The sequence below is a fragment of the Olea europaea genome, chromosome 11, assembly GCF_002742605.1.
Source record: "Olea europaea var. sylvestris chromosome 11, O_europaea_v1, whole genome shotgun sequence".
Taxonomy (NCBI): Eukaryota; Viridiplantae; Streptophyta; class Magnoliopsida; order Lamiales; family Oleaceae; genus Olea; species Olea europaea.
The window spans coordinates 21,625,375-21,651,182 of NC_036247.1; the positions used below are offsets into that span (position 1 = coordinate 21,625,375).

Sequence of the window (25,808 nt, forward strand, 5' to 3'; positions counted from 1 at the left end):
AGGGGTTGCAACCTTTTTAGAATCATTAAATGCTCATGAACACAAGACCGATGAAATGATGCCTATTACAAGGTATCTTGATCATCAAAATGAGATCACGTGTCTCTTCATCCAATGGTAATCATTTCACATTTTTTTTATTATTATAAAAGCCTGCACTTAGTAACATTTGAAAATAATGCATTTTTACACTTTGAATAGTAATATTGCTCTTTTATTTTCTCTCATAAACCCTTGCTGCTCAAACACTATTGTGGCTCATGTCCACAACATGTTCCACACCCAAAATATCCATACAATTTAACTCTTTTCATCATTGGAGTGCTTGCAATAGCCTCCCTCACTTCGAAGAAGACCATGTGCTTCTAACAATTTGTCTAAGCGTGTAGGAGCAATTCGCATGGATGTGAATGGAGTAGGGATCTATTGACCACGTTACTCATGCAAAAATCGAGGTCAACATTGTTTAGACATTTTTAATAATATTTGTTGAATATGTTTTTAGAATATTGTTATTACATAATATTATACAAAATAATACTAACTTTTAATCAATCTTCTCAATAATTTGTATAAATTTTTTATTTTCTAAAAAAAATAACCATTGTCTCCATAAAGAATTTCACAAGTACCTTCATTATTTATTTACGTAATGCAAAAATATTTTTAATTTTGAGAAAAATATATTTCTTCATTCAAATAAAAATTAAATATTTAGATTTATTCCAGAGAAGTCATATTTAGGTGAAAACGAAGACTAAAATTTACACGAGGAATATGTTGTAAATGGGAAAGAAATGTTTTAATTAAATGAACGTCTTAACTTTTGTTAATTTTTGTACTCGTCTCCTTAATTTTTCTTTAAATAAATCAAATTCTTATCTTCAAACATTCAATTAATTTGTACATCTAATCTTTAATGATGATTTACATTCGAAAGATTCATTAGAAGTGCAAAAATAGACTAGCTTATCTCTCGTATTTTATAATCAAATGAATTCCAAGTACAAAAATTTGATAAACTATATGCATATCATTTCAATGCTCGTCGGTCAAATATTTGGACAAAAATTGTCAACAGAGATATGATATACCTATTTAATTAAAAATTAAAGATAAAAATGTAACAAAAAAAGATTAATAAAATAAATGAAAAAATTAGGAACATTAATAGTAACTAAAATATAATGTACAAGGAATTAATTTGGATAGTAAAATATTAATGTGGGATTTCAAATATTTGGGACTGTGATTATTAAATTATATTAATCTTATTTGCAATCGTCCACTACTACTAGGGCTGGGCAAATTTTTCGAATCGAACCGATCGAATCGAACTCGACGATTCTTGTCAAATTAAATATTCGAACGGGTATCTGAATTGAGAACCGATGGGTACGGTTCGGTTCTCGGTTCTAGAGCAAGAACCGAAGAACCGAATCTTTCTAATTTTTTTTTATATTGAGTAAATTAAATTATTTTAATTTTAATTTTTCTAAACAAATTAACAATTTCTAAATCCAAAATTTTGGCCCAATAATTTATTTCATTTCTAATTTTTTAATTTTTGGCCCAATTACCTTTTTTATTGTTTCATTTCTTAGCTCAACAAGATCCAATCCACTAAATATCTTTAAACACCTACACTAAAGTGCATAACATTGTCTCGACTCTTGTACTCACTCTCACAGTCTCGTTAATATTTCAAAATCTATACAATCGTCGACCGACACTGTGACCTCGGATCGAAGCTGTGACACCCGTTGACCGAAATTTTGACTGTAACGATCATTTGAATAATGTAGTTTACTGATCTCTAACACTCCAAAACCATTGAATGTATCATTAGTTGTTTTTATATAATGTTATAAATGTTAAAAAATTTAATTATAGTACAGAACCGAACGAAATCGAACTGAACCGAACGAAACCAAACCCGAACGGTTCCATAATTATATTTGGACCCGACGGTTCCATTTACTAGATACTCGAAAATTTTGGTTCGATTCGGTTCTCTTAAGAACCGAATCGAACCGACCCGCGCCCATTCCTAACTACTACATTAGTTATACGTGGTATGTATGTGACGGTTAGTAATTTGATACATTAATATGATAGTTTTTTATTATCTTGTACATCAAATTATTAACTGCCACATATATATCACGTATGATGAATGTGATAGTGAGTGACTGTATATAACATTACTCATTAATTTATTTTAGATAAAGTCGTGTTAGGAGAAGATCATGAGGGTAGTATTGACATTTCACACGATGGTTGAAAGCGAAGCTAACGCGACTGGCCGACCAAAGGACCTAGGGTTTTCACACTCTCATCTATTAGCGTCAAAATGTTACCCCTAAGTTAAATTCCACGCGTATAGAGAAAGTCTGTATGTATATGTATTTATAGGTTTCAGATAAAATAAAATACTGGGTTTGGCTATTTATTGCTGCAAAGGACTCATTTCAATAAATATTCTGAAATTTTCCAAACTTCAAACATGATTCTCATACTATCATGTCTTTCTCGTAATTAGAAAACGACTACTCCGTAAATCCCTTGGTGCAAAAATCAATTGAAAACATCAGTTTTTTCTTTTCTTTTCGTTTTGTGAAATTTAAGGTTTGCGATTCGTTATATGCAACCTGCTGGTAGAGAATTGGAAGCCATGAACATCAATTCCTTGCTGAATCAAGAACAATCACTCCAAGAAATGCATAATCATCAAAATGGTCAACCACAGATGTCATCCCACTTCGATCCGGTGTCGTCACATGATGATTTCCTCGAACAGATGATGTCGTCTATTCCATCTTCCAACTCCAGTTTTAACTGGGATGTGTCCTCCGTCGCGGGTCGAGCCGACCACGCGCCGCCTTCGAGTCTGCTTAGCCAGTTTGATGACCAGTCGGCGCAGTTGGTTTCAAAGCTGAGGCAGCACCAGATCAGCAGCGGCGCAACCAAAGCCTTGATGCTTCAGCAGCAGTTGTTGCTTTCCCGACGGCTCGCCGGAAACGGCCTCCAGTCGCCGACGGGGGTCTCCGGCGGGGAGAGTGGGCTCCTGCAGATGCCTATAAGTCTTAATAATAATGGTGACCACACCGATGTCGTTGACGGCTCCCTCCAATCTGCTAATCCGGTCAGCTTTTTGCTTCTTTAATTCATTTTCTCTCAAAAAAGACCAAGAAATCTTATATTTTACTAAACCGCCGGGAAATTTTTTGTTGTCAACGAATGATTACCATCTCAATACAGGCTAATGATACATCAATGCAAAGTTTATTCAATGGATTCACTGGATCTCTCGGTCAAACTGCAAATCAATCTCAGCATTTCCACCACCCTCAGGTTTTTAAATATTCAAGTTTACTGCATTTTATGCAAATTTAAATTCGAGTCTGCATAATTAATTATGTTGTTACACGGAGTGACACAGAATTTTGGAGCAACAGCGGCTCCGTCGATGAATCAGCAGGCGGCAAGTGGTTCAACCGGCGGAGGGACGCCGGCGCAGCCTAGGCAGAGGGTGAGAGCAAGGCGAGGACAGGCCACAGATCCTCACAGCATCGCCGAAAGAGTACGTACAAATAATATAGTACAAAAGCAGTTCCAATTATTTTGTTTTTTCTGATTTAACTTTCCGATTGATTTACACTTTTTTGTCATTTTCTCTTGAGTTTGTTTGTGATTCTTGAATATTTGGTTTCGTCCTGAAAATGAAATTTGGGTGAGCAGTTACGCAGAGAGAGAATTGCGGAGAGAATGAAGGCTTTGCAGGAGCTTGTACCTAATGCTAATAAGGTAATTTCACAGTACCCTCACTCGATTAAACGGATAATTATCTGAAAATTTATTTATTTTTTAATTAATTACCTTAGTAACTAGTATTTATTTAGTAGTTATTGTTAATTTTTTTAATTAATATGGAATGACAGACGGACAAGGCCTCAATGCTGGATGAGATCATAGACTATGTAAAATTCCTCCAGCTTCAAGTCAAAGTACTCTCTTTTTCTCTCTCTACTTTCTATTTTAATAAATAGAAGAATAATGTTATTTACATAAACTTATTATCGCACTCGTCTTACGTAAATCGGGAAAAAGAAAAAAGCTAACACAATAATGTATCAAATCAAAAATCATTATGTAGAATATCACATAGAGCGATTACTACAATAAATGATCATAAATAGAATTATTCTTTTTTCTTTGTTTATTCGATTTAGAAATTTGTAATGGAATTCTTCTTGATTGACAAATTCAACAAGTTTGAGGGCTATGTGAAATTCCATTGCTATTTTTTTTTTTTTTTTGGTTTGTATGTGTTCAGGTTCTTAGCATGAGTCGGTTGGGCGGTGCTGCAGCAGTTGCACCCTTAGTTGCTGATATGTCATCTGAGGTTAGTCACACTTTTGAACATCGATATATTCTCTAAATATGTACCAACCATTTTGAACAAGAATTTTTTTTTTAATCGTTTAATACCTAACTTTTCATAACTTAAGAATCGATTGCTAGTTTCGAGTCTGATTTAATTCTAGAATTTTGTCTAGCCGTACAAATATGTGTTACACAATGTTAATGTTCGGTTCCATGTCATTTTCCTAATTCAACTAGGTAAACAAATTATGATTTCTATAGAGAGCAACAAAAATGGTGAATAGTTTAGGGGCATGAAACATTTTTTCTTGAACAAACTAAACATCATCAACCCCCTCAACTCTTCCTTGTACCCCACAATAATCTCCATCAACCATAAACGACAAAACAATAAAGTATCACGCGTGCCCACTTTCCACTCCTTTTTCCGAACCAAAACTCCTTTTTTTCTTCTTTCTTTTCAACTTTTCCTTCTTGGTCAAATTGGTATTTTACATGTGTTTTCACTTTCAGAAATTCGTAAGAATGTTCTAAAATTTTAAAATATGCAACTTTTTTTGTGCAGGGAAGAAGCAGTAACGGAATACAAACGGCGTCATCATCTGACAACAATGAAACCATGACGGTGACGGAGCACCAGGTGGCTAAGCTGATGGAAGAGGACATGGGCACCGCCATGCAATACCTCCAAGGGAAGGGGTTGTGCCTCATGCCGATCTCATTAGCCACCGCCATCTCCACTGCCACGTGTCGCTCCAGGAACCCTATAGCAACGTCCAACAACCCACTTTTAAGTGGCGAGGCAGGTGGGCCATCTTCCCCTAGCATGTCGGTTTTGACCGTCCAATCTGCCGCAATTGGTGGTAACGGTGTAGTAGACGCCTCCGTTAAAGACGCGACTTCCGTTTAATTGATTGATCTTCACTGCTTTCAAACGGCGTTGACTGTTATCTAACCCTTTTCTTTTGGAAGAATGAATAGTGATGAAAATAAGTGTGAAAGTCAAAATGTTATTAGTTTTTATGGCCTGTATGAACTTTCAGCGTCCGACAAGTCTACCAAAATAAGGTTCCCTTTTAATCTCATCAGAGAGTATGAAACGGCGCCGTATTTATGTAGACTTGGCTTAAGTGTATTTTAACTTGAGCTAAATCCCATTAAGTTCTTGCTTTATTCTTTTTAACTTATTTGAAAAAGAAGTATTTCCATAATTCATGTTTTGGCCCAACGTTGATTAGATAATATTTAATTATTTAATTTTATAAATAGATATAAAATGAGAACCTTGCTGTACACTATGGTATACACTTTAGTTTACACTTTATCACGTGATATTATTCTATTGATCAATTTAAATTTTAAACAATTTTTTCATCTAATTGACACTTGATAACATTTTTTTTTTTTTTTAAATTGTCATTATTAACTTTTGAAATGGAATTGATGCAACCAAATGCCAATTGTTGTCAACGGGTACATTTTTTTTTATTTCAGTTTACTTTAGCAATTAATATACGAAAAAGGAGGTATTTTTCTATAGTTTAATTGTTAGAAAAAGTTTCCGTAACGTGTGTAATTACGATTTGTGTATGCACACCGAAAGTTTAAAATTTTATTTATTTATATAGTGTAAAATATTATTCCGATACTAATCATACTAGGGACGTAAACGAGCCGGACTAAACAGGCTCGCGAGCCTAAAGTTTCAGCTTGACTCGGCCAAAAAAAAGGCTCGGCCCGAGCTTCTTCTCGGGCTTTTTCGGGCCGAGCCAGGCAGGCTCGTTTTCTCCACACTTTTCTTTTTTTTTTCCCCCTCCTAAATTGCTGTCTTTGAAGGCAGCGAATAGCTCATGAGCCGGCTCGGGCAAAGCCCGTGTCCCCAAAATGGGGCTCCGCTCGAGCCTGGGCTCGGGTCTACCGAGCCAAGTCACAGGCGGCCGGAGCTCGCGAACCCGATTGCCATCCCTAAATCATACCCCTTTGTGCACCGTAAATAGATGTTAAAAAAAAAAAAAATGTTAAGCATGGGTTAATGAGCGAATATCTTTATCATCATCATCATCATTTTATTTTATTTTATTTTTTGAATTTTAGGCATGTAAATCATAAAAATAATAGACACCATCATTGTAGCGTTTCATATTTATCACCAAGATATATATGTTTTGCCTAATAAATTTTCCACGATTTGATATCAGGTCAAGCAACAAAAATAATTATAGATAGAAAAATCAACACTATAGAATATAGTATTGTAATATTCTCAATTTGGTGATAATTATTAAAAAAAAAAAAAATTATCCATAATCATTGTCGACATTATTACAGAAGTTAGTTCATTTTCGATTGTAACCATCTGATATAATAATTTGTTGTTAAGATAATATTTTATTATTGAAAAATTGATATTATTGATGGATAATTTATTTTTAATTTCCATTTATTATCCATGATTTTTTTGTTTATAAGGCAATTTCAAATGAAGTTGACTTTATCATATCTTCCCTTCGGACTCAAATTGAAATAGTACCATCATTCTTGCCGAAAGTTGTACCAATTACAATACAATGGCTAACAATTTATTAGGCAAAAGATAAGTGAAATATTATACTTAGAAGGTCAAGATTTAATTTAAATAGTAACAGCAAAGACTTGCTAAGGTTGATGATTTGTATTCAGACTTTCCTTCGGAGGAGAGTAGAATCCTTTAGGCCTGCTTGATACCTCTATTTTCCATGAGAAATCCACTCAATTTGTGTTGTTTGATGACCAAAATTTTCCATGGAATTATTTTTCCACTTCTACCTCACGTGATGCCATTTTCTTGATTTTTAAGGAATTCCAATTCCTTTGGTTTTGGTGAGAATTGGTTCTTTTTTTTTTTTTTTTTTTTAAAATGAAAACAAATTCTATCCACAATTGTAAAAAATTTCATCTATTTAATTGACAATTTTCATGAAAAATAAAGCAAAGCAAACACTAAAATATTCAAAATTTCAACATTTTTCAGGTGAAAAATTATACCAATCAAACACATTAATTGACAATTCATAGTAAAATAAGTTCTAGAGAATTCAATTATCTGAAATTCGTTTTCTTTCTATCCAAATTCTATTCTTGCAATCAAATGAACCTTTTTCATCTAAAAGGACATTTTTTTGCCAATCAACGACTTTGCACTCCTCACGAAAAATGGAACCAAACATGGGCCTAAATAAGTTAACAACCGAATTCGTAGCTCACCAACGACAACCCCATATAGTCTGAAAATTCTCAATCCCTTAATGGACAAGAATTATAACGACGCAAACAAAATAGATTAGTGCTATAGAAAATGCTCAATGATGTTTTCTCTTTCTTCATATAGTAAGCAAATTTGAAGAGGAAGAAGAAAAAGAAAGAGAACGTATATCTGGTAGGAAGTTTATAAACAGGGATAAATGAATGATGGGAAAGTGATTAATACTTGTAAATCCTACGAAATATGTGAATAAAAAGTGAGTTGATTAAAGTGTTTTCTTGACCAAGGTATTCATAAAACACAGGCTGAATAACGATATTGTTCATCAAATTGAGTTAAGCAGGCAGCCCAAGGACAGATAATAACACAAAAATCACGTGATCTCCATTCAGCCACCACCAAAATTATATGAGAACCACAAATCTATGTATGAAGCACGATCAGGCATGTAAAACAACCACCACAATTCTATGAGAACGACAAACAAATGACAGCGAATTTTCAGACTTCTCAGATTTCAAAATGGTTTCTTGGCAACAGAGACAGCAACAAAATAAAATTTACATCTCAGAGAACCTGTTGACTGATAATATTGCACACAAGTGTCCCCTGAGCAGAACAAAAGCTACCACTGTGCACTGGGTAATGCACTGCTTGTGGATACATGATGCTGCAACAGCAAGGAAACTAGCTAAGCACGAGATAAGGAACTAGGAAGCATGAATTTGAATTTTTTGATCAGGTGTAAAACTACTAAAGGCCAACATCATACATGGTTAGATGGGTCCAAGAAGACAGACAGCAAATCAAGATGACAGTTTGTATAGTTGCATTAATAAGCCAATCTATTAACTCTGCTCAATTTCGAGCAAAAATAATGGGCGGTAGCTCTAAATTATTTTTCAGTATTGCAATATCTGCTCATGAAAGCTTTAGGTTTTTTGAGAAATTCTTCAATTACCAACTGTAATTAATTCAATTATCTTATGAGTCGTATCTGTCTTATTTTGTATTATATATCGCCATTTCACTCTCTCCACTTTCGTTCTTATTATATTATTATTGTTTACAATGGATCTCTAAATATATAATGCCAAACTCAAATAGCTAGCAAGGTTGAAACCATAACCATGAGTAACTAAATTCAATATGTATTTTTCTAATTAGCTTGATTATTGTATTCTCATCAGAAACAATTAATTAAAATTCATTTCAAGTTTTTCTTAGAAATTCGGGGAAGTAGAAATCAGTACACTCAATTTGGGTATTATGACAGTTAAAGACAACGAACAAAAATATCATTATAAATTATTTTTTTCTTCTGATAAGTCCTTGACGGAAACATAAATCCTATGACAGTCATTCTATTCATGTCTTCTTTGATGGAAATGTATATAGACGAGGAAAAACTTATCAGTACCATGACTTTAAGGTGTAACATATGGATATTTTTACTTAATTACTTAATCTAATCAGTTTATCAGTTTAAGTTGGTACATAACGGTGCTTTTAATCATCTACTTTCTAATCAATTTAGGTTGGTACATGTGGATGCTTTTACTTAACATATGAATAAGCTAATCAGTATAAGTCGGTACATATGGATGTTTTTACTTATCTACCTAATGTTGGAGAATAATGCAGAGTGACGTCAAATCTGGAAATATCCTTGCCCAACCTTTGCCTGAAGTTGGACGAAGTTACAGCAAAGAAGCAAGAAAGAAACAAATGGAAAGAAAGAAACTTCAATGGATATGCTAGAAAGTGATGCAAAGTCAACGCAACAGTTGAACTCTTTATCCTTAAGTCGATTTGCCTTGTAACGGTGCCTAAAAATTATGGCAATCAACTCCAAAGATACAACGACTAACCTCTTGTGTTTGTAGCACTCCAAAACACGAACAACGAACTAGAAATTGGATTTTGCACTCCTTATATAAATGAAAAGAAAACCAAAAACTTTATGCCAAACTTGGGTATGAAAGGAAGAAAAAAATGTTATACTATGATTATATATCATTAGGATAAAGAAATGAACGTCCCAAGGGTCCTATTTATCGAGTGGGAAAGGTTGTGAGTGAAAAAACGCAGTCCAAAGCTCAGCAACCTTTGCTAAGGGTCGCAACATTTGCTCTCGCTCGCTTATCGCCTTTGCGTTGCTTGAGTGTCAAAAACAGTAAGCCTGTCGCTCGCTCTTCACTCTAGCGACATCCCTGTCGCTAGGAGAGTGACGGTGTCGCTAGATTATCCAGCCACCTACCCTCTTTACTTTCCAATTTTGAACCATAATTTCTTATTCATCTGAAACTGGTTTTGTCATTCCAAATATACGACGACGATCTCCTTGACGAGTAGAACAAGTTAGTCTATTTATTTTTGTAATTTGACTATTGGATCAAATCCGAATATTTGATCAAGAGTTGACACCAAGTCACTTTTTCCAATTTATACTTGACCAAAATTTTTAATTTCATAAATCAATTCCAACACTTAATGAGTTTAAGTTGGTACATATTGATGCTTTTACTTATCTACTACATAAGGATACTTTTATTTATCTACTTAATCTAATCGATTAGACATTTTAATACACTCATTTAATATGTCACTGTCAAGCATTAACCTAACCTCTTCCCCTAATATGAATCCTTAATTGTAATCTGAATCATGTAACTATACATCCTTACACTATCATGTACTATAAATTCATCAATTAAATCCGCTCTCAAAAATGTCATAAACACAAGTGCATGACCCAAACACCATTTCTGAATTTAGTTGTTTAACAAGAATAAAAATGTGAGAAGGGCAATTATCTAACTCCAGCATCCATCATTATGGGGGTATTTGATAGTCATTTTTATGTAAAAAATGCATTTTAGAATAGTAAATTGATGTGAAATGTGTGGTTGAAAAATAAGGAAAAGTTTTTTATTTGCGTATAATATTATTTTAATAAAGAATGTGTGGTTGAAAAGAAGAGAGAGAAAAATACATTTTGAAAAAAAATGGCTACCAAAACGGAGCCTATATATAGAGGAAGACGGTTTGGGAATGATGGGAGGGATTCACTAAAAGTCACAGAGCTATAATATAAAATAATTAGATCCCCTTACTCACAAACATGGTCATGAGTCATCCCAAAACTTCCAGGTATGAATAGCGTATCCCATAAATCTAACCCTTCCCCCATTTTTTCTTAGTTTTTGCGATATCACTGCAGAATGCATACCTCTTAACTATTTTTCTTCCATTTTTATCCAATTTGCCGGGGTACACAATTATCTCTAATAGGTGGGTGACAGGGTACATTTCAAGGGCTAAGCTATTCATGCCAGCAATTTCGAGAATGACCTTTCAGTTTTCACGTCCATGTTTCAAAATATATTTGGTTAGTTTTTCATCTTCTATTCAAGCCCATGGACATTTCTCCACGCAATTCTTATAAGAGGGAAGATATCTTGTTTTTGTATTATCTCTTTGATTTTTGCTGAACCCTCTGGTCATTCCAAAAAGTCAGGCACATTATAGAACAATCTCTCTTTATAAAATGATGGATGCTGATATTATATAAATAATGGAAATTCCATTGCAATGCTTCTTGAAATAATAAAATAGTTTCCCATCGAAACGAGCTCTTAAAATATCTAAATTTTTGAGATGGGCATCCCGAAGTATTAATGAATTCCTGCATATAATATTTGTTGAATAGATTCTAAATGAAGACAGACATCAAATCAAAAAGACATTTTGTACAGTCATATTAAATTATTAATATGCCCAACCTAATAATTTTGGTCAATTTCAAGCAGAAATGGCAATTCATGTAAAAGATCTTTATACAGTAATTTCTAGATTAAGTGGATGCAACCATTTGAAGGAGATTGAGAGCTAAAGGAGATCATCCTATAGTCATCTTATGTTCACCTAAAATCAGTGGTAGTTTGTACACCTAAATTTCTGTTGACTGCAAAGACTACACTTTCACAAGCCAAAAGAATAAAATAGACATCATCATAAGTGAAGCATAAAAATAACCGCACTCCATAGTGATGAGGATATCTGATTTATTTATTTATTTTATTTTATAGTTGCACTTTATTTATTATCTTGGGCTCTTATTTAGGGAATTGGGCCTGTATTGGCCCTGCCCAGTCTCGTTAGAATTTGTTTTACTATTTAAACCTAGTTTGCGATGTAATTTTTTTAGTTGATGATTGAATAAAACTTTTGGTGGCTTGTGGCAAGAGTTCTCTCTTCCTACATTCTTTTACTTCTTCTTCTTTGTTGATTCTCCTCCTACTCTTCCCCCCTTAATTCCCTCTTCCTTTTTCTCTCTCCCTTAATTGCCCAGTTAGTGATGCATCAAATTTGGTATTAGAACCGAATCTTGGGTAATTCCACTTCTACAATCCAAAATCTCTTCCTATTTCCTTCCCAAAATTTGTTGGAACAGCACAATTGAAAAAAATTTATGTAAGAGTAGCAGTTCTCATTCTTTGTGTGAGAGGAAAAAAAAAAAAAAAAAGGAGTTCAATTTTAGTATTTTCATCAGTTTAAAAAAAATAAAAAAAAATTCCTTGGCTGCAGCTGCATGATAAAAGTCTATTCCATAAATTTTAACACCTTAACCTTACTTGCAAGGGCCCAAAGTTCACTTATTCCAGTTAATCCAATTCCTTCTAACCAACTTAAATTTTTCAATCCAACAGCCCACTCATCAATCTATCTGTTCAGCCCATTAGCAACCCAAATTCCTACAAAATCTCTAAACCCACACATACCCAATTACTCAGCCAACAAATAATTGCCCTTACCTTCGGCCCAAACCTAATCCACTCTTAACTCCACTCCTAAGCCTAAACCATCACCTTCAACAAGCCCTCATATTCCCCACAAATCAGCCCAATTGTCCATAAGAAATTCGAGCCGTCGTATCAGCACAGTCCCCAGTGTTTCCCACGCATCTCAACGTCGGCATCCACCATCCTCTTGTCCTCAACCCTATCGCCGGTGCTTGTCGCCAGCCCTATCACCGGCGCCACCACCACTAAAACCAACGAACCCACAATCGCACCCTTCATCCACCATACCCACAATCACTTCATCTCGATCGCCGTTGCCAACAAAAGCCACCACCCACCGTGAGGGAACAACCCACAGTCATCGGCACTCATTGTCACCTACATACAAATACCACAGTCAACCCATAAATACATACACAAGACTCAATTAACCAAGTCACCACTTTCATATAGTCACTCATATCACAGTCAACCACCACTTTTGCCTCACACCTCTCACCACAACAGAGGGACAATCACCACAAAATAAGTACATTGCTGCTTGCCAGTTGCACTTGGAGTGATTTTTGAAGGGAAGCCACCTGAAACAAAGAAAAGGACGCAAGCATAACCCGAGCCCACTTGTCAGTAGTTTGGGTAACTAAACGACAGGGAGTTCTTGATTTCTATTTATTTTTTCTTTATACTGGTTCTTCATCTTAAAGTCGCATCATTTACATTATTTGTGTTGCTGTTATTTGATAATTATGGCCTAAAAACCTACTTGATCGGAATTCGTGAACTAACTTCCATTGTCCCCTCGATTACCCTTAGGGATGGCAATGTCGGCTCCGCCCTTTAACCCACGAGCTCGGCTCGGGCTCGTGAAAGACGAGCCGAGCTCGAGCTGGCTTGTTGCTCAGGGGCGAGCTGGGCACGACCCACGAACCGCTTGCGAGGTCGTGATTTTTTTAATTTTTTTTGGTAAATTTGCACTTTTAATACTTTTTTTTTTTTTTTATAAATTTGCATTTTTTTTTAAAAGAGCTCGTGGGCTCGGCTTGTTGGATTGAGCCCCCTGCTCTGCTCGAGCCCGATCAATCATGAGCTTGTGAGCTCGTCAAAAATGGCTCGTGGGATTGAGGCCCCTACTCAGCTCGAGCCCGGGCTCGTCATTTGATGAGTCCAAGCCACCCATGAGCTGAGTTTTAACAAGCTGACGAGCCGCTCGGGCTGTTTGACATCTCTAATTACCCTACCTGATTAGGCCTGTCATTTGTACCTTTGCTTTTTTATTTTATTTGCATCAACATCATTAGCACGTTCGGAATTACGTAATCCTATCTTTTAAATTAAAAAAAAAAAAAAGATAAAAAAAATTCATATTGTTATTTTACCGTCGGCACTCTTTATTGATCTCTATAGCGCACTTTACCTGGCTAGTGTTACTGTGCATGTAATTGCATAGTGGTTGCGTTACTACCTCTAGTGATAGTACCTTTGCCATGAATCCATCTCAAATTGAGGCTCTTACCATACAGTTGGCACAACTTGCCAATGGGCAACAACAATTACAAAATCAATTAGCAGTTGTGCAAACTGAGGTAGCTGCTACTCGCAAAGAGAATAGAATCCTAGCCGTTAGGTTGAACACCCTTGATCCAACCTTATATTCGACTGAAGCTAAAAACTCTGAAGCGACCATTAATAGACCTCATCGTCATCCACAGGGTGGTCGACACCACATTAGACATGATCGTAGGGATAGAAATCAGGTTTGTGAACAGGAACAAGAACATTACCGTCATGGTACACAGTCTCCACCTCGCCAAGAGGAGCGACACTTTCGAAACATTAAGTTAGATGCCCCACATTTGATGGTTGTCTAGACCCTAGTATATTCAATCAATGGATAAGAAATATTTCGTTTCTTCGCCTGGTATGGGATCCCAGAAGATCGGAGAGTTTAATTTGCCAGTCTGAAATTAACTGGCACTGCTCAACTCTTTTGGAAGAGTGTTGACGATCTCCTGGAGAGACGTCATGCTCCACCTGTTGGGAGTTGAGATGAAATGAAGCGTCACTTTCAAGATAAGTACTTACCTCAATTTTACAAAGGTAACTTGTTGGATCAATGGAATGCACTTACGAAAGGCAATCGACATGTGACCGAGTACGTTGCTCAGTTTGATGAGTTTCGAATAAGATGTGAGGTCGTTGAGGATGAGGTCATGACCTTAAATAGGTTTAGGCAAAGCCTAAGAGATGATCTTAGACGTGAGCTTGTCCTTAGAGGCGTCACCACTCTTGACCACGCCTACTCTTTCGTTCGGGATTACAAGTTAGTGACTAAGACCATATAGAACTCGTAGTGACACCCGCACCACAACCTCTTCTGCATCCACTCCATCCCCTAAATCTATTCTAAGGCCTCCTTCTAATGCTACCCCTGCATCAGATAGTAAAGATAAAGGTCCTGAGGTTTCAAGGGGGGTGTCCTCCTATTTGCAATGTTTCAATTGTAAGGGTTTGGTCACATTTCTTCTAAGTGTCCTAGCCGATCCCTAGTAATGGAAGAACGTGAAGGTATAGTTGACGAGCTATTAGAGGACCAGGTTTATGAAGCTAAGCAAGAAGAGTTTGATAACTTAGAAGATAGTGCAGGTACCTTCTTAGGTTGTATTCAGACCAGTCCTTTTACCCCAAATACGTCTAGAGTCGGTGTCGTCCATTGCACTCTTACCCAGCCCAACGATGCCGATGATTGGCATTCATGCCATTTTCTACACTTACATCAAGATCAATAATAAAGGCTGTAAAGTTATTGTGAATAGTGGCTACTGCATTAATGCGGTTTCGATGGCTACCGTATCCCATCTAAGGTTGAAGCCAGTTCCTCACCCTCAGCCATATAACGTCTCCTGGGTAGATACTTCTTCTATATCGATCAAGGAGCGTTGTCTCGTCCCTATCCCATTCCTCGAGTATAAAGACCATATATGGTATGACATCATTTCAATGGATGTCGAGCACATCATCTTGGGACGACCTTGGTTATTTGACCTAGATGTAACCATCTATGGTCGATTCAATTCTTGCTCTTTCATTTTTAATGGAAAGAAGATTCACCTTAACTTACTGTCCCCAAAACCTGTTGGCTCACAGGAAACAAAGAAAAGTGTGGAACGAAAGGGATTGAATATTATTAGTCCAATGGAGTTTGAGCGTATACTTGTTGGTGACTCGGTGGTGTTTGCTATTGTCGTCATGGAGGTTCCATTAAACTCCACAATAGAGAACCCTGCTGAAGTTTAGTCATTCCTTCAAGAGTTTCAGGATGTCTTCCCGGAGGACCTACCCGACCAATTACCTCCTCCACAGGACATTCAGTATGCTATAGACTTCGTCTCGGGAGAGTCCCTTCCAAATTTGCCTCGTTATGGGATGAATCCCACCGAGCATACTGAACTCCAAAGGCAAGTAAATGAACTCCTTCACAAAGGATTCATTCATGAGAGTCTAAACCCGTGTGCAGTCCCCGCCCTATTGACATCTAAAAAGGACGGTTCTTGAAGAATGTGTATAGATGGTCGTGCCATCAATAGGATCAAAGTGAAATATCATTTTCCAATTCCTAGACTTGATGATATGCTAGATATGATGGTTAGCGCTACAATCTTTTCGAAGATTGATTTAAAGAATGGATACCATCAGATTAGAATACATCAAGGTGATGAGTGGAAGACCGCCTTTAAGACGAAAGATGGTCTTTATGAATGGCCGGTCATGCCTTTTGAGCTAAGCAACGCGCTGAGTACCTTTATGCGGGTAATGACACAAACTCTTCGACCTTTCATGGGTAAGTTTTTCGTTGTCTACTTTGATGATATTCTCATCTATAGTAAGACTAAGGAACAATACTGTGACTACCTCATACAAGTTTGTTCTACCCTACGTGCAACTAATCTGCATGCTAACGTCTAGAAGTGCTCCTTCTTCACTGATAGAGTCGTTTTCCTATGGTTCATTGTCTCTTCAACAGGGGTATTTGCTGACCCTACCAAGATTCAGGCAATTCTTGACTGGTCTGAACCTAAAACTATTCATGACATCAGGAGCTTTCACGGCTTAGTTACATTTTACCGTCGCTTTATCAAATGGTTTAGCACCATTATAGCACCTATTATGAAGTGTATGAAGAAAGGGGAGTTTCATTGGACACAAGAGGCGGCTAAGGCCTTTAAGTTAGTCAAGAAGCGAATGACAGATGCTTCTGTCATGCGTCTTCCCGATTTTTTCAAAGTCTTTGAAGTCGAGCGTGATGCCTCCGAGGTAGGAATAGGTGGAGTCTTGAATCAGGATCGTCACCCGGTTGCCTAATTCAGTGAGAAGTTAAATGATGCCAAACAACGGTACTCAACTTATGATAAGGAATTGTATGCGGTTGGCACTATTGACGCCACTATTTGCTGCCCCAGGAGTTTGTTCTTTATTCGGACCACGAGACCATCAGTTACCTCAACTCCCAGATAAGGTTGAGCTCTACGCATTGTCGTTGGATTGAATATTTGCAGGCCTATTCTTTTGTTTTAAAACACAAGGAAGTGGAGAACTAAGCGGCTGATGTTTTAAGTCGTCGTGTCTCCCTTTTGTCGATCATGAGTGTCAAGGTCATAAGTTTTGAAAGACTAAAGGAAGATTATGAAACGTGTCCCAATTTTAAGGATATCTTTCTTGATTTGCAAGGTGGACAGTTATATGCCACATATGACTTCCGACTTGAAGAGGGTTACCTTTTTAGAGCCAATAAATTGTGCATCCCTCGAACTTCAGTGCGGGATTTCATAGTGTAGAAAATTCATATGGGAGGTTTAGTCAGTCACTTTGGGCGTGATAAGACCATAGAAAAGGTTGAACGCCAATTCTATTGACCAAGTTTGAAAAAAAGATGTGGCTAAGATTGTTAGTACACGTAACATTTGTCAATTGGCCAAACAGCAGAGGCAAATCACAGGCCTATACACTTCTCTTTCCGTCCCTAATTGTCCTTAGCAAGACGCTAGTATTGATTTTGTGTTACAGCTTCCAAGCACCCCAAAGAAAAATGATTCTATTTTTGTGGTAGTTGATCGTTTCTCGAAAATGGCATATTTTATCCCCTGTAGCAAGACCTCAGATGCGTCTAAGGTTGTCATGTTGTTCTTTAATGAGATTGTCAAATTGTATGGACTTCCTAAGACCATTGTGTCTGATAGAAATGTTTGTTTCACTAGCCATTTTTTGAGAACTTTGTGACAAAAGATGGGTACCAAATTGAAATTTCTACGACCTACCACCGATGGTCAAACTGAAATAGTTAATCATAGTCTTGGTAATTAGTTATGATGTTTGGTTCGGAAAATTCTTTGAAATTGGGATTTGATCCTTCCTATAGCTCAAATTGTGTATAACAGTTTCATGAATCGTTCATTAGGTATAAGTTCATTTGAAACTGTTCATGGGTATAAGCCTAAGAAGCCATTAGATCTCATTCCTATGTCCCCACAGACTAGAGTGTCAGTGTCAGTCGAAGCATTTGCACAATATCTTCGTGATTTGCATATTGAGACCAATAAAACAACTCAAAACCAGTAATGCAAAATATAAACTCCAAGCTGACTTGCATAAACGACATGTTGAGTTTAACATTAGGGATTACGTTATGGTCCGAGTTAGGTCAGAGCGGCTTCTACATGGACTTGCCTCCAAATTGCAAACCCGTAGTGCTAGTCCTTTTAAAATTTTAAAGCAAGTTTGTTCAAATGCATATGTTGTTGACATCCCACCACACCTTGGTTACCACTCTACTTCCATGTACCTAGTTGCTTATACAGGTCATTTCATTCCCTCATATGATCTTCTGTTACCTCCTTTTGTGAACATTGATCCTAATTCTTTGGCCACTTAACCACCGCTCAGCACACAAAGATAAAATTGATTTTTTTAGATAAAGAAACTATGTTAACTAATGATAAAAAGGTTCAACGCTTCCTTGTTCGTTGGGTTGATCGATCAGATTCTAACTGTACATAGATCTCCAGAGAAACTACAGCAATTGGATCCATATTTATTGGAACTTTATAGAGTCAGCATGATTTTCTTTGGCCCAAATCGCCTCCCGTCCACTCAGGGGGGTTGGTGAGGACACCAAATTCAGACCTCAACTGACACATTTCTACAGACGTCGGAAGAAGATTGCCCAACCACTCAACTTATGGTTGGGAGATTGATTGCAGCCTATAGTGATATATCCACTCGACGGGGTCGAATTTTTCTCCCACCTCGAGAAAGTTGATGAGGACATCTGATTTATTTATTTATTTAATTTTATAGTTAAACTTTATTTATTATCTTGGACTCTTATTTAGGGAATTGGGCTTGTATTGGCCTAGGCCCAATCTCGTTAGAATTTGTTTTACTATTTAAACCTAGTTTGCGATGTAATATTTGTAATTGATGATTGAATAAAACTTTAGGTAGCTTGTGGCTAGATTTCTCTCTTCCTACATTCTTTTACTTCTTCTTCTTCTTCTTTGTTGATTCTCCTCTTTCTAGTTTCTACTCATCCCCCCTTAATTCCCTCTTCTTTATAGATCCGTTTTCTCTCTCCCTTAATTGTCCACTTGGTGCTGCATCACATAGTCTATACATTATGACATTAGTGTCGGATAATCTCCATGATTAAAAAGTGAAGATCCATAGATATGCAATCAAAATCAATACAAGAGTTTATTTTTCTTGCTTGTGCTACATTTCAACAAGTCCACTCCAGGTACCTAGCTATGTATGCACGTGAATACCAAAAAGCAAACAGCCTTCTTAGATTAGCAGAGGCATAATAATTTCACACATCAACAACTTCTTGTTCTCACTTGAACTTTTGCTTGAAGCAAGAGTCTTGAGCTTAAGTTACCAGGATAACCGATAGAGTATTCACTCGCATCTTCCAGAAGGGGCCGAGCTTTACACCCCTGCCAAATTCAACCCAAGCCAACAAGGCCATAAGTTTCTGTGAAACTAATCCAGTACAAAAGTTTATCTATTTCCTCCCAAAACTAAAGAGCTAATTTTATCTAGCACAATCAACTAATAAGAGGAATTCCTAGCAATTTCTAGAGGACGAAATAACAATGTCAGTAACCGTCGCTTTATTTTGAAGCTTTGAAAACTCTTCTATTCCTTCCATCGGTTGAATATTTCAGACATTGATTCAAAATAAGTGTAAAAAATTATGTTGCTGATCACTATACATTGGCTGAACAACCAATTTCCTAACCACAGAAATCACTCCAGAATTTATGTAGCCAAAAGTTCCAATATTCCTATGTAAATATTATAAAAAAAATCATCACGAAGGAGGGGACTTAAAAGTATAAGGCTGTGGTAACGACAACGGACCTCTCCTCGACTCATTATCATCCAATAGCCTCTGAACCCTTTTCTTTGCACAGTACTGCCTATCAAAATGCTTCACCTACAAACAAAATCCCCCAAAAAATGAAAACCCACATAACAAAAATAAACCCCAAATTCGCAAGAATATCTCATAGAAGTAAAATTACCCAAGTGGGTCTGCATTGCTTCACATATGCCTCTCGGTTTTTCTTGCATTCCGCTGGGTAAAGTAGCCCCACAGACGCAATTTCTGTGGGTTTTTTGTTCGATTCCTTCTCTATACACGCATAGAATGCATCACGTGCCTTTTGTACATGGAAAAAATAGCCTTTCTTAACAATCTTGAAGTCAATTTGAAGTTTTGCAATCAAAAATTTGATATCCAATAACCATATCTGCAGATTTGTACCAAACAAAATAAAAATAAAAAGATAAAATCAAATACTTAAGTTAAGACTACCTTGTAGCAAGATAACCTTGCTTGGGAGAGAACGTCTGTATGGATTGTATCGGATGCTTGTGATGAGTAGGCTTCCAAAGCCATTGTTGGTGTTTTCCAGGCGTAAATTCTTGAAACACTGTAATTGGTGGGTAATATAGATCGCATATTTTGGTGGAAAGAGTCCTGTTTTGGACTTAAGAATTAAGAAGGTAGACAAGGCCCAGAAAAGAGATGAATTTGGGGGGAAAATGGTGAAGGGAAATTGACATTCATAACACCAAAACTGGTTATATAAGGAATTTAAACGTTCTTCTGTATATTTTTAAATTTGCGTTGTGATCATGTGGTTTTCTTGAGTCTTTGATAACAAGACAAATATTAACAATTTTAAATAGAAATTTTTGTCCTGTTTGAGCTTATTTCATTTACCTAACCATCATCAAAATTGTGAGACTTAACTAGATTTGAGATGCATTGACCAAAAAAACAAAAAACAAAATGAAGTGGTAGGGAAGAAATGAATGTCGATTATATATATATATTTCTTTTTAAGAAGACAATGTAACTAGTAACTTGAAATTTTTTAGAAGAAATAGTAAAGAAATCGTTTATTTTTTCTAATATTTTATTGACGGATAGGATATTGACTTCTCGTGGATTAAGGTCCATAGATTTTTTTTTTTTTTTTTCAACTTTGAAAAAGGTCCTTACTTAATTCATATGAAGAACCAGACTAACGTAGAGTCGGTCTACAATAGAATCGTTATAATTTCATATTCGATAGTTAATACTTTTGGTTAAATAATATATTTGATTGATTCGGATTTTAAGATAATATATTAAGCCCTTTTTTGGGCCTCATTCTTTTCATAAGAATGAATTTTTGAATAGTGTATTGATAGGAAATGTGTGGTTAAAAAATAAGGATATATATATTTTTTGAAAGAATGAAGTTGAAATAGGGACTTAAATAATTAGTTAATTCACTAAATTTATAAAATAATATATTATAAAAATTGTATAAATCCAACGTATTTTGTGAGAAGCAATTGTTGTATGTATGATGTATTGTGTTAGCATAACTTTTATTTATGTAAATAGTATCTTTCTTGGTTTAATATCCATAAAATGAAAAAAAAAAATTGTAAATTTATGAATATTAGCTAAATCGATCGATTTTTCTTGCTCTAAAGGTTTAAATTTAGATAGAGAAATATAATATAGTATACTTATGTTTCTAACGGAGGGTAAGAATTCTAATTGAGATAGATAAAATAAACAATTAATTTTTATAATTACAAAGTAGATGCTAACAAATATTTTTTTTGGGGGGAGAATAAATAAAATAAATTTAGTGACAGAGATTCTTATATTTTTGTAACAATTTTCATCGATGAGCTAAAACATGTACTATATGTCTGGTCTCAATAACATTGTTTCAATTTGTCTTAAATTAAAAGTGCAAAATGAAGAAACAACTAACTCGTAGGGATAGAAGAATACTAAATTTTCAAAATTAAGATCGGCTAAAATTCATTTTGTCAATCTTTTGTAGTTAAATGCAACAAAAATCACAAATTCTGATAATTTTAATTATAAAATAAGGAAACAGATAATAGATCGTTCGTTGTAAATAAAATGAAAGGATTAAACACGAACCATCAAAAAATATCAAGACTAATAACGATAACACATTTCATCAAACATTTATTTGTAACTAAATAGATTAAACATTTTTTCTTTCCAATTTTATCCTTATATAATGGAGATACCAAATAGAGACACTAGAGCACGGACTTTGACAATCTTTGTCTTCATGGAAACGAGCAGCGGGTAATTTTGAATAAGACATCATAAAATTGGACAGACATGTTCATTTAATATTAATATTACACATTATGGACTTGATGGACCCATGCTAGAATTTCTTACTCATTTGATGTATACTTGTTATCTAACTCTTTCCAAAATTGTTTCAAGATTTAATGCATATCTGTAATAGTAACAGCATAGTTAAAAATGTTGGTACCAATCTTCAAGTAATGCCTTAATTGTTATTTTCATTTTGGAAAAATTGATGGAATTAATTTTCACGTGTAGGAAAATGGGCACTTTTGCCCCACAACGGTGAGGTCTTTTCGTTTATTTATTTATTTTTTTGCTTCGGAAAAAGGTTTTTTGATACCAAGATCTTCTAAGAGACGTAGATGCTTACAACATTGTAAAAAATGTTGGTACCAATCTTCAAGTAATGTCTTGATAATTATTTTCATTTTGAAAAAATTGATGGAATTAATTTTCACGAGTAGGAAAATGGGCACTTCTGCCCCCCACAATGGTGGGGTCTTTTCATTTATTTATTTGCTTCGGAAAAAGGTTATTTGATACCAAGGTCTTCTAAGAGGCGCAGCTGCTTATAGTAAAGCAAGTAGAAAAGAAACTTTTGTCAATGCCTACGAATTTCTAATTTGACGAAATTGCATAAATAGTGTCCTTTCCTTGCACTACTGGCAGGAAAAGAAGGGTGAACAAAGGGACTAAAAATGATAGGTTAGCGACTGGGTGAAAGGTTTGAATTGACAGAGAAGGGCTTGGGGGCATATTTAATTTATGGTAGTAAAAACATAGTGAAAAATGTTGGTACCAATCTTCAAGTCAAATAACTAAGTTGGATCGATATTGAATGATAAGTAATGATTTATAATAGTTATTTTTATTTTGGAAAAATTGACGGAATTAATTCATTTAGATGAACGATTCCTATTTTCAAAATATTGGAGACAAACTAGCTTGGGAAAACATTGGGAATGAAAGTGCAAATCAAACTGAAAAAGCTAAAGACGTTTGATGCTATTTATCTAAAATAAAATCATTATTTAGTATTTACTATCGTTCTCTTTGTACAAGAGTTTAACCAAACATCAATACACCTTTTTAATATCTCGTGTAACATTTTTAATTGAAAATTGGTGATTATTTTATTTATTTTAAAAGCAGATTTAGTGCGCATGGCTCAACTAGATTATTTTAAAAAATAATACTATATGCAATCACTTATTATCACAATCGTCCTATGTGATATAGATGTAACAATTAGTTAAGAAAAAATTATCACACTAATACATTAAGTGAAAAATCATCATATAGAATATCACGTAAGGTGACTATTGCAATGAACAATTAAGAAAGCACATGTGCAAGAAGTGTCTGGTTAGCTAATTTGATGTTCAATTCATCTTATCAAATGTGTCATAAATGCTAATAATTTGTTCTTGTTTGGCTTAGATTTTAATCTGAATCAAAGTCAAACAATAAATATTAACCACATCTTTCATGAGTTCCACAACTTTTTAACCATACATTTCAAAATTTTTTTTTTTATCAAATCTACTTAAAATCTAATTATAATTCCCACCAAACACCATCTCCCAATTTTCATTAATTTCCTATATATCCATGTTCAATTCTTACCTTTTCCACTGCAGGTACAATAACATAATATAGTGTCGTTATACGGTGGTAGCAATGGAAGATTTACCAACCATGCTATACTGTTCAAATTTTTTTGACATAATGACCGACCAATACTCAGAGGGGTGTGGCCCACTTTTTTTTTTTGAATCTTTTTATTCACGCGAGACCTTCGCACATGTGAGTGGATTTCACCCATTTTGTTAAAATTTTTTGGGTAAAGTAGTTTAATTCAAAATTTACAGAGGATGGGGCCCTTTCCCCCAAATTATAAAATTATTTATCCTTGCATCTCGATTAGACCAATTTAATAAAATTATATATAGATGATTAAATTCTATTTTCAATTACATATATTGATAAATTCATAAGTATGATAATAATATCTAGTATAAACGGTGTTGAATATCATATGCCCTATTAAATGAATCATAAATATTTGTATTTGATTGAATATATAATTTAATGCATGAATATTATCACTTAAACTGATATTAAATATTGTTGGTACTAAATAATATTACTTTGCTTTTATCTATTTTAAATTAAAGGGTATAGATTGTTTCCAAGATGAGGCTACTTTAAGACAAAATTATCAATATAAAAAACCCACAAAATGTAAACGCCTCTAAAAAAGTAGAATACATATAGCTCATCCTCGTTAAGGATTAAAATTTAAATTTAAATTTAAATTTAAATCAAAATTAATAATTTATTTTAATAATTTATTTCATATGATCCACAACTTTTTCTACCTTATATTTCATTAATTTTATCAATATTTACTAAAAATTTGATTTTAATTCAGCAAAAGTTCACAGTCGATCATATTTTGGTGTGATTCTGGCAGAGGTTCATAGCCCATTAATCTTTTGACTTGTTAAGTTTGAAATGATTAGCCACAGCTTGCCCCCGTTAATTTTCATTCCATTCCATTTCGTTTTTCTCTCTCCTATTCTCAATCACATAATATTTCATAACCGAAAAATTTTCCTTCTTTTCGAGCATTCATTTTTCAAAAAAACACTGTTTCACTCCTTTTCAATTTCACAAAATAGGGGCCAAATGAGGGCAAGTACAATTCTGGGATATAATTTGCAGGCACCCACTATAATTATAGTTAATCATTCTTGTAAAATTTGTCAGCGCGTTCGTGCTATAGTTGAAATATCGTGGGGTCTTCCCTTATTTTTATATTTCTTTTCTCTATTCAATTTACTTATAATTTATATTAACTTAGATCAGTATCTATCACGTTAGTGTAAATAAATAACGTCATAATCAATATTGTGACCTGATTGAAAAATAAATAAATACATGACTATTCATATATTTAAACTTTACTTTTTAATTAAACTAAATTTTTTATACAAAATTTTTTTTTTGACAAGTGATATAAACATGAATGATTCCTATCAAAAAAACATAACATATAATAAAAAATTAGCGAAAATTACATGTCACTTAGACTTTATATCTCTACTATATTATGTAACAACAAATTATTAATTTTTTGACAAGTTCAAATTGAAACAATAAATAAATTAAAATATTACGATTATGAAATAAAAGATCAGGCTCATTACAAAAAACACCACGCTTCAAAAGATTTTTCCACTAAATAGGATAAATGATTAAAATCTTGATTCCTACGAGCAAAGATATAGGATCGAAGACACGTAGTTGAAAGCAACTGCACATATTGCACATTAAATTTCAACCTAATTTGTGATAATAAATTTATGGCAAATGCGTATAATATTGATTTTACTCAAATATACTTCATTAGACATCAATTATCTATTCGTTCGATATCGTTGAACGTTTGATGTTGATGTAGATGTTGATGTTTTCTTACTTTTTTGTTTCTTCATAAAAAAATTATTAGGATTGATCTAAGTTTATAATTTAACGATAAAATTAAAATAGTGTAAAAACCTTATTCCCTCGCCTTTTTTAATCTTTTATTTTTTAATTTTTGTTGACCTCAAAATTTGATGTGAACATATTCGGATTTCTCCCATTCAGGTTTATGTTATAGATACATTTG

The 25,808-nt window shown here is 34.7% G+C and overlaps 2 protein-coding genes across 4 annotated transcripts; one reads left to right on the forward strand and one right to left on the reverse strand.

Annotated features, from left to right (window-relative positions):
- Positions 1 to 2,426: 2,426 nt before the first annotated feature.
- LOC111403762 (transcription factor bHLH66-like) lies at positions 2,427 to 5,597 on the forward strand. Its single transcript, XM_023032382.1, has 7 exons — positions 2,427 to 3,145; positions 3,262 to 3,354; positions 3,443 to 3,583; positions 3,742 to 3,807; positions 3,942 to 4,007; positions 4,337 to 4,405; positions 4,952 to 5,597. Exons 1-7 carry the CDS (start codon positions 2,645 to 2,647, stop codon positions 5,294 to 5,296), a joined length of 1,281 nt encoding a protein of 426 aa, XP_022888150.1. The 5' UTR covers positions 2,427 to 2,644; the 3' UTR covers positions 5,297 to 5,597.
- Positions 5,598 to 7,989: 2,392 nt separating this feature from the next.
- Positions 7,990 to 20,482, reverse strand: LOC111403763. Of its 3 annotated transcripts, XR_002704526.1 has the most exons (5): positions 20,306 to 20,469; positions 20,013 to 20,150; positions 19,849 to 19,924; positions 19,364 to 19,421; positions 8,213 to 8,297 (listed from the first exon to the last, which is right to left on the reverse strand). XR_002704526.1 is itself a non-coding variant. In XM_023032383.1 (4 exons), the coding sequence occupies exons 1-4, from the start codon at positions 20,450 to 20,452 to the stop codon at positions 8,188 to 8,190; spliced, it is 471 nt and encodes a 156-aa protein (XP_022888151.1). In that variant the 5' UTR covers positions 20,453 to 20,482; the 3' UTR covers positions 7,990 to 8,187. The 3 variants fall into 3 exon arrangements, 2 of the variants coding, with proteins under 2 accessions (XP_022888151.1, XP_022888152.1); XM_023032383.1 differs by lacking the exon at positions 19,364 to 19,421 and having other exon boundaries at positions 7,990 to 8,297; positions 20,306 to 20,482; XM_023032384.1 differs by lacking the exon at positions 8,213 to 8,297 and having other exon boundaries at positions 19,129 to 19,421; positions 20,306 to 20,467.
- Between the last annotated feature and the right edge of the window lie 5,326 nt (positions 20,483 to 25,808).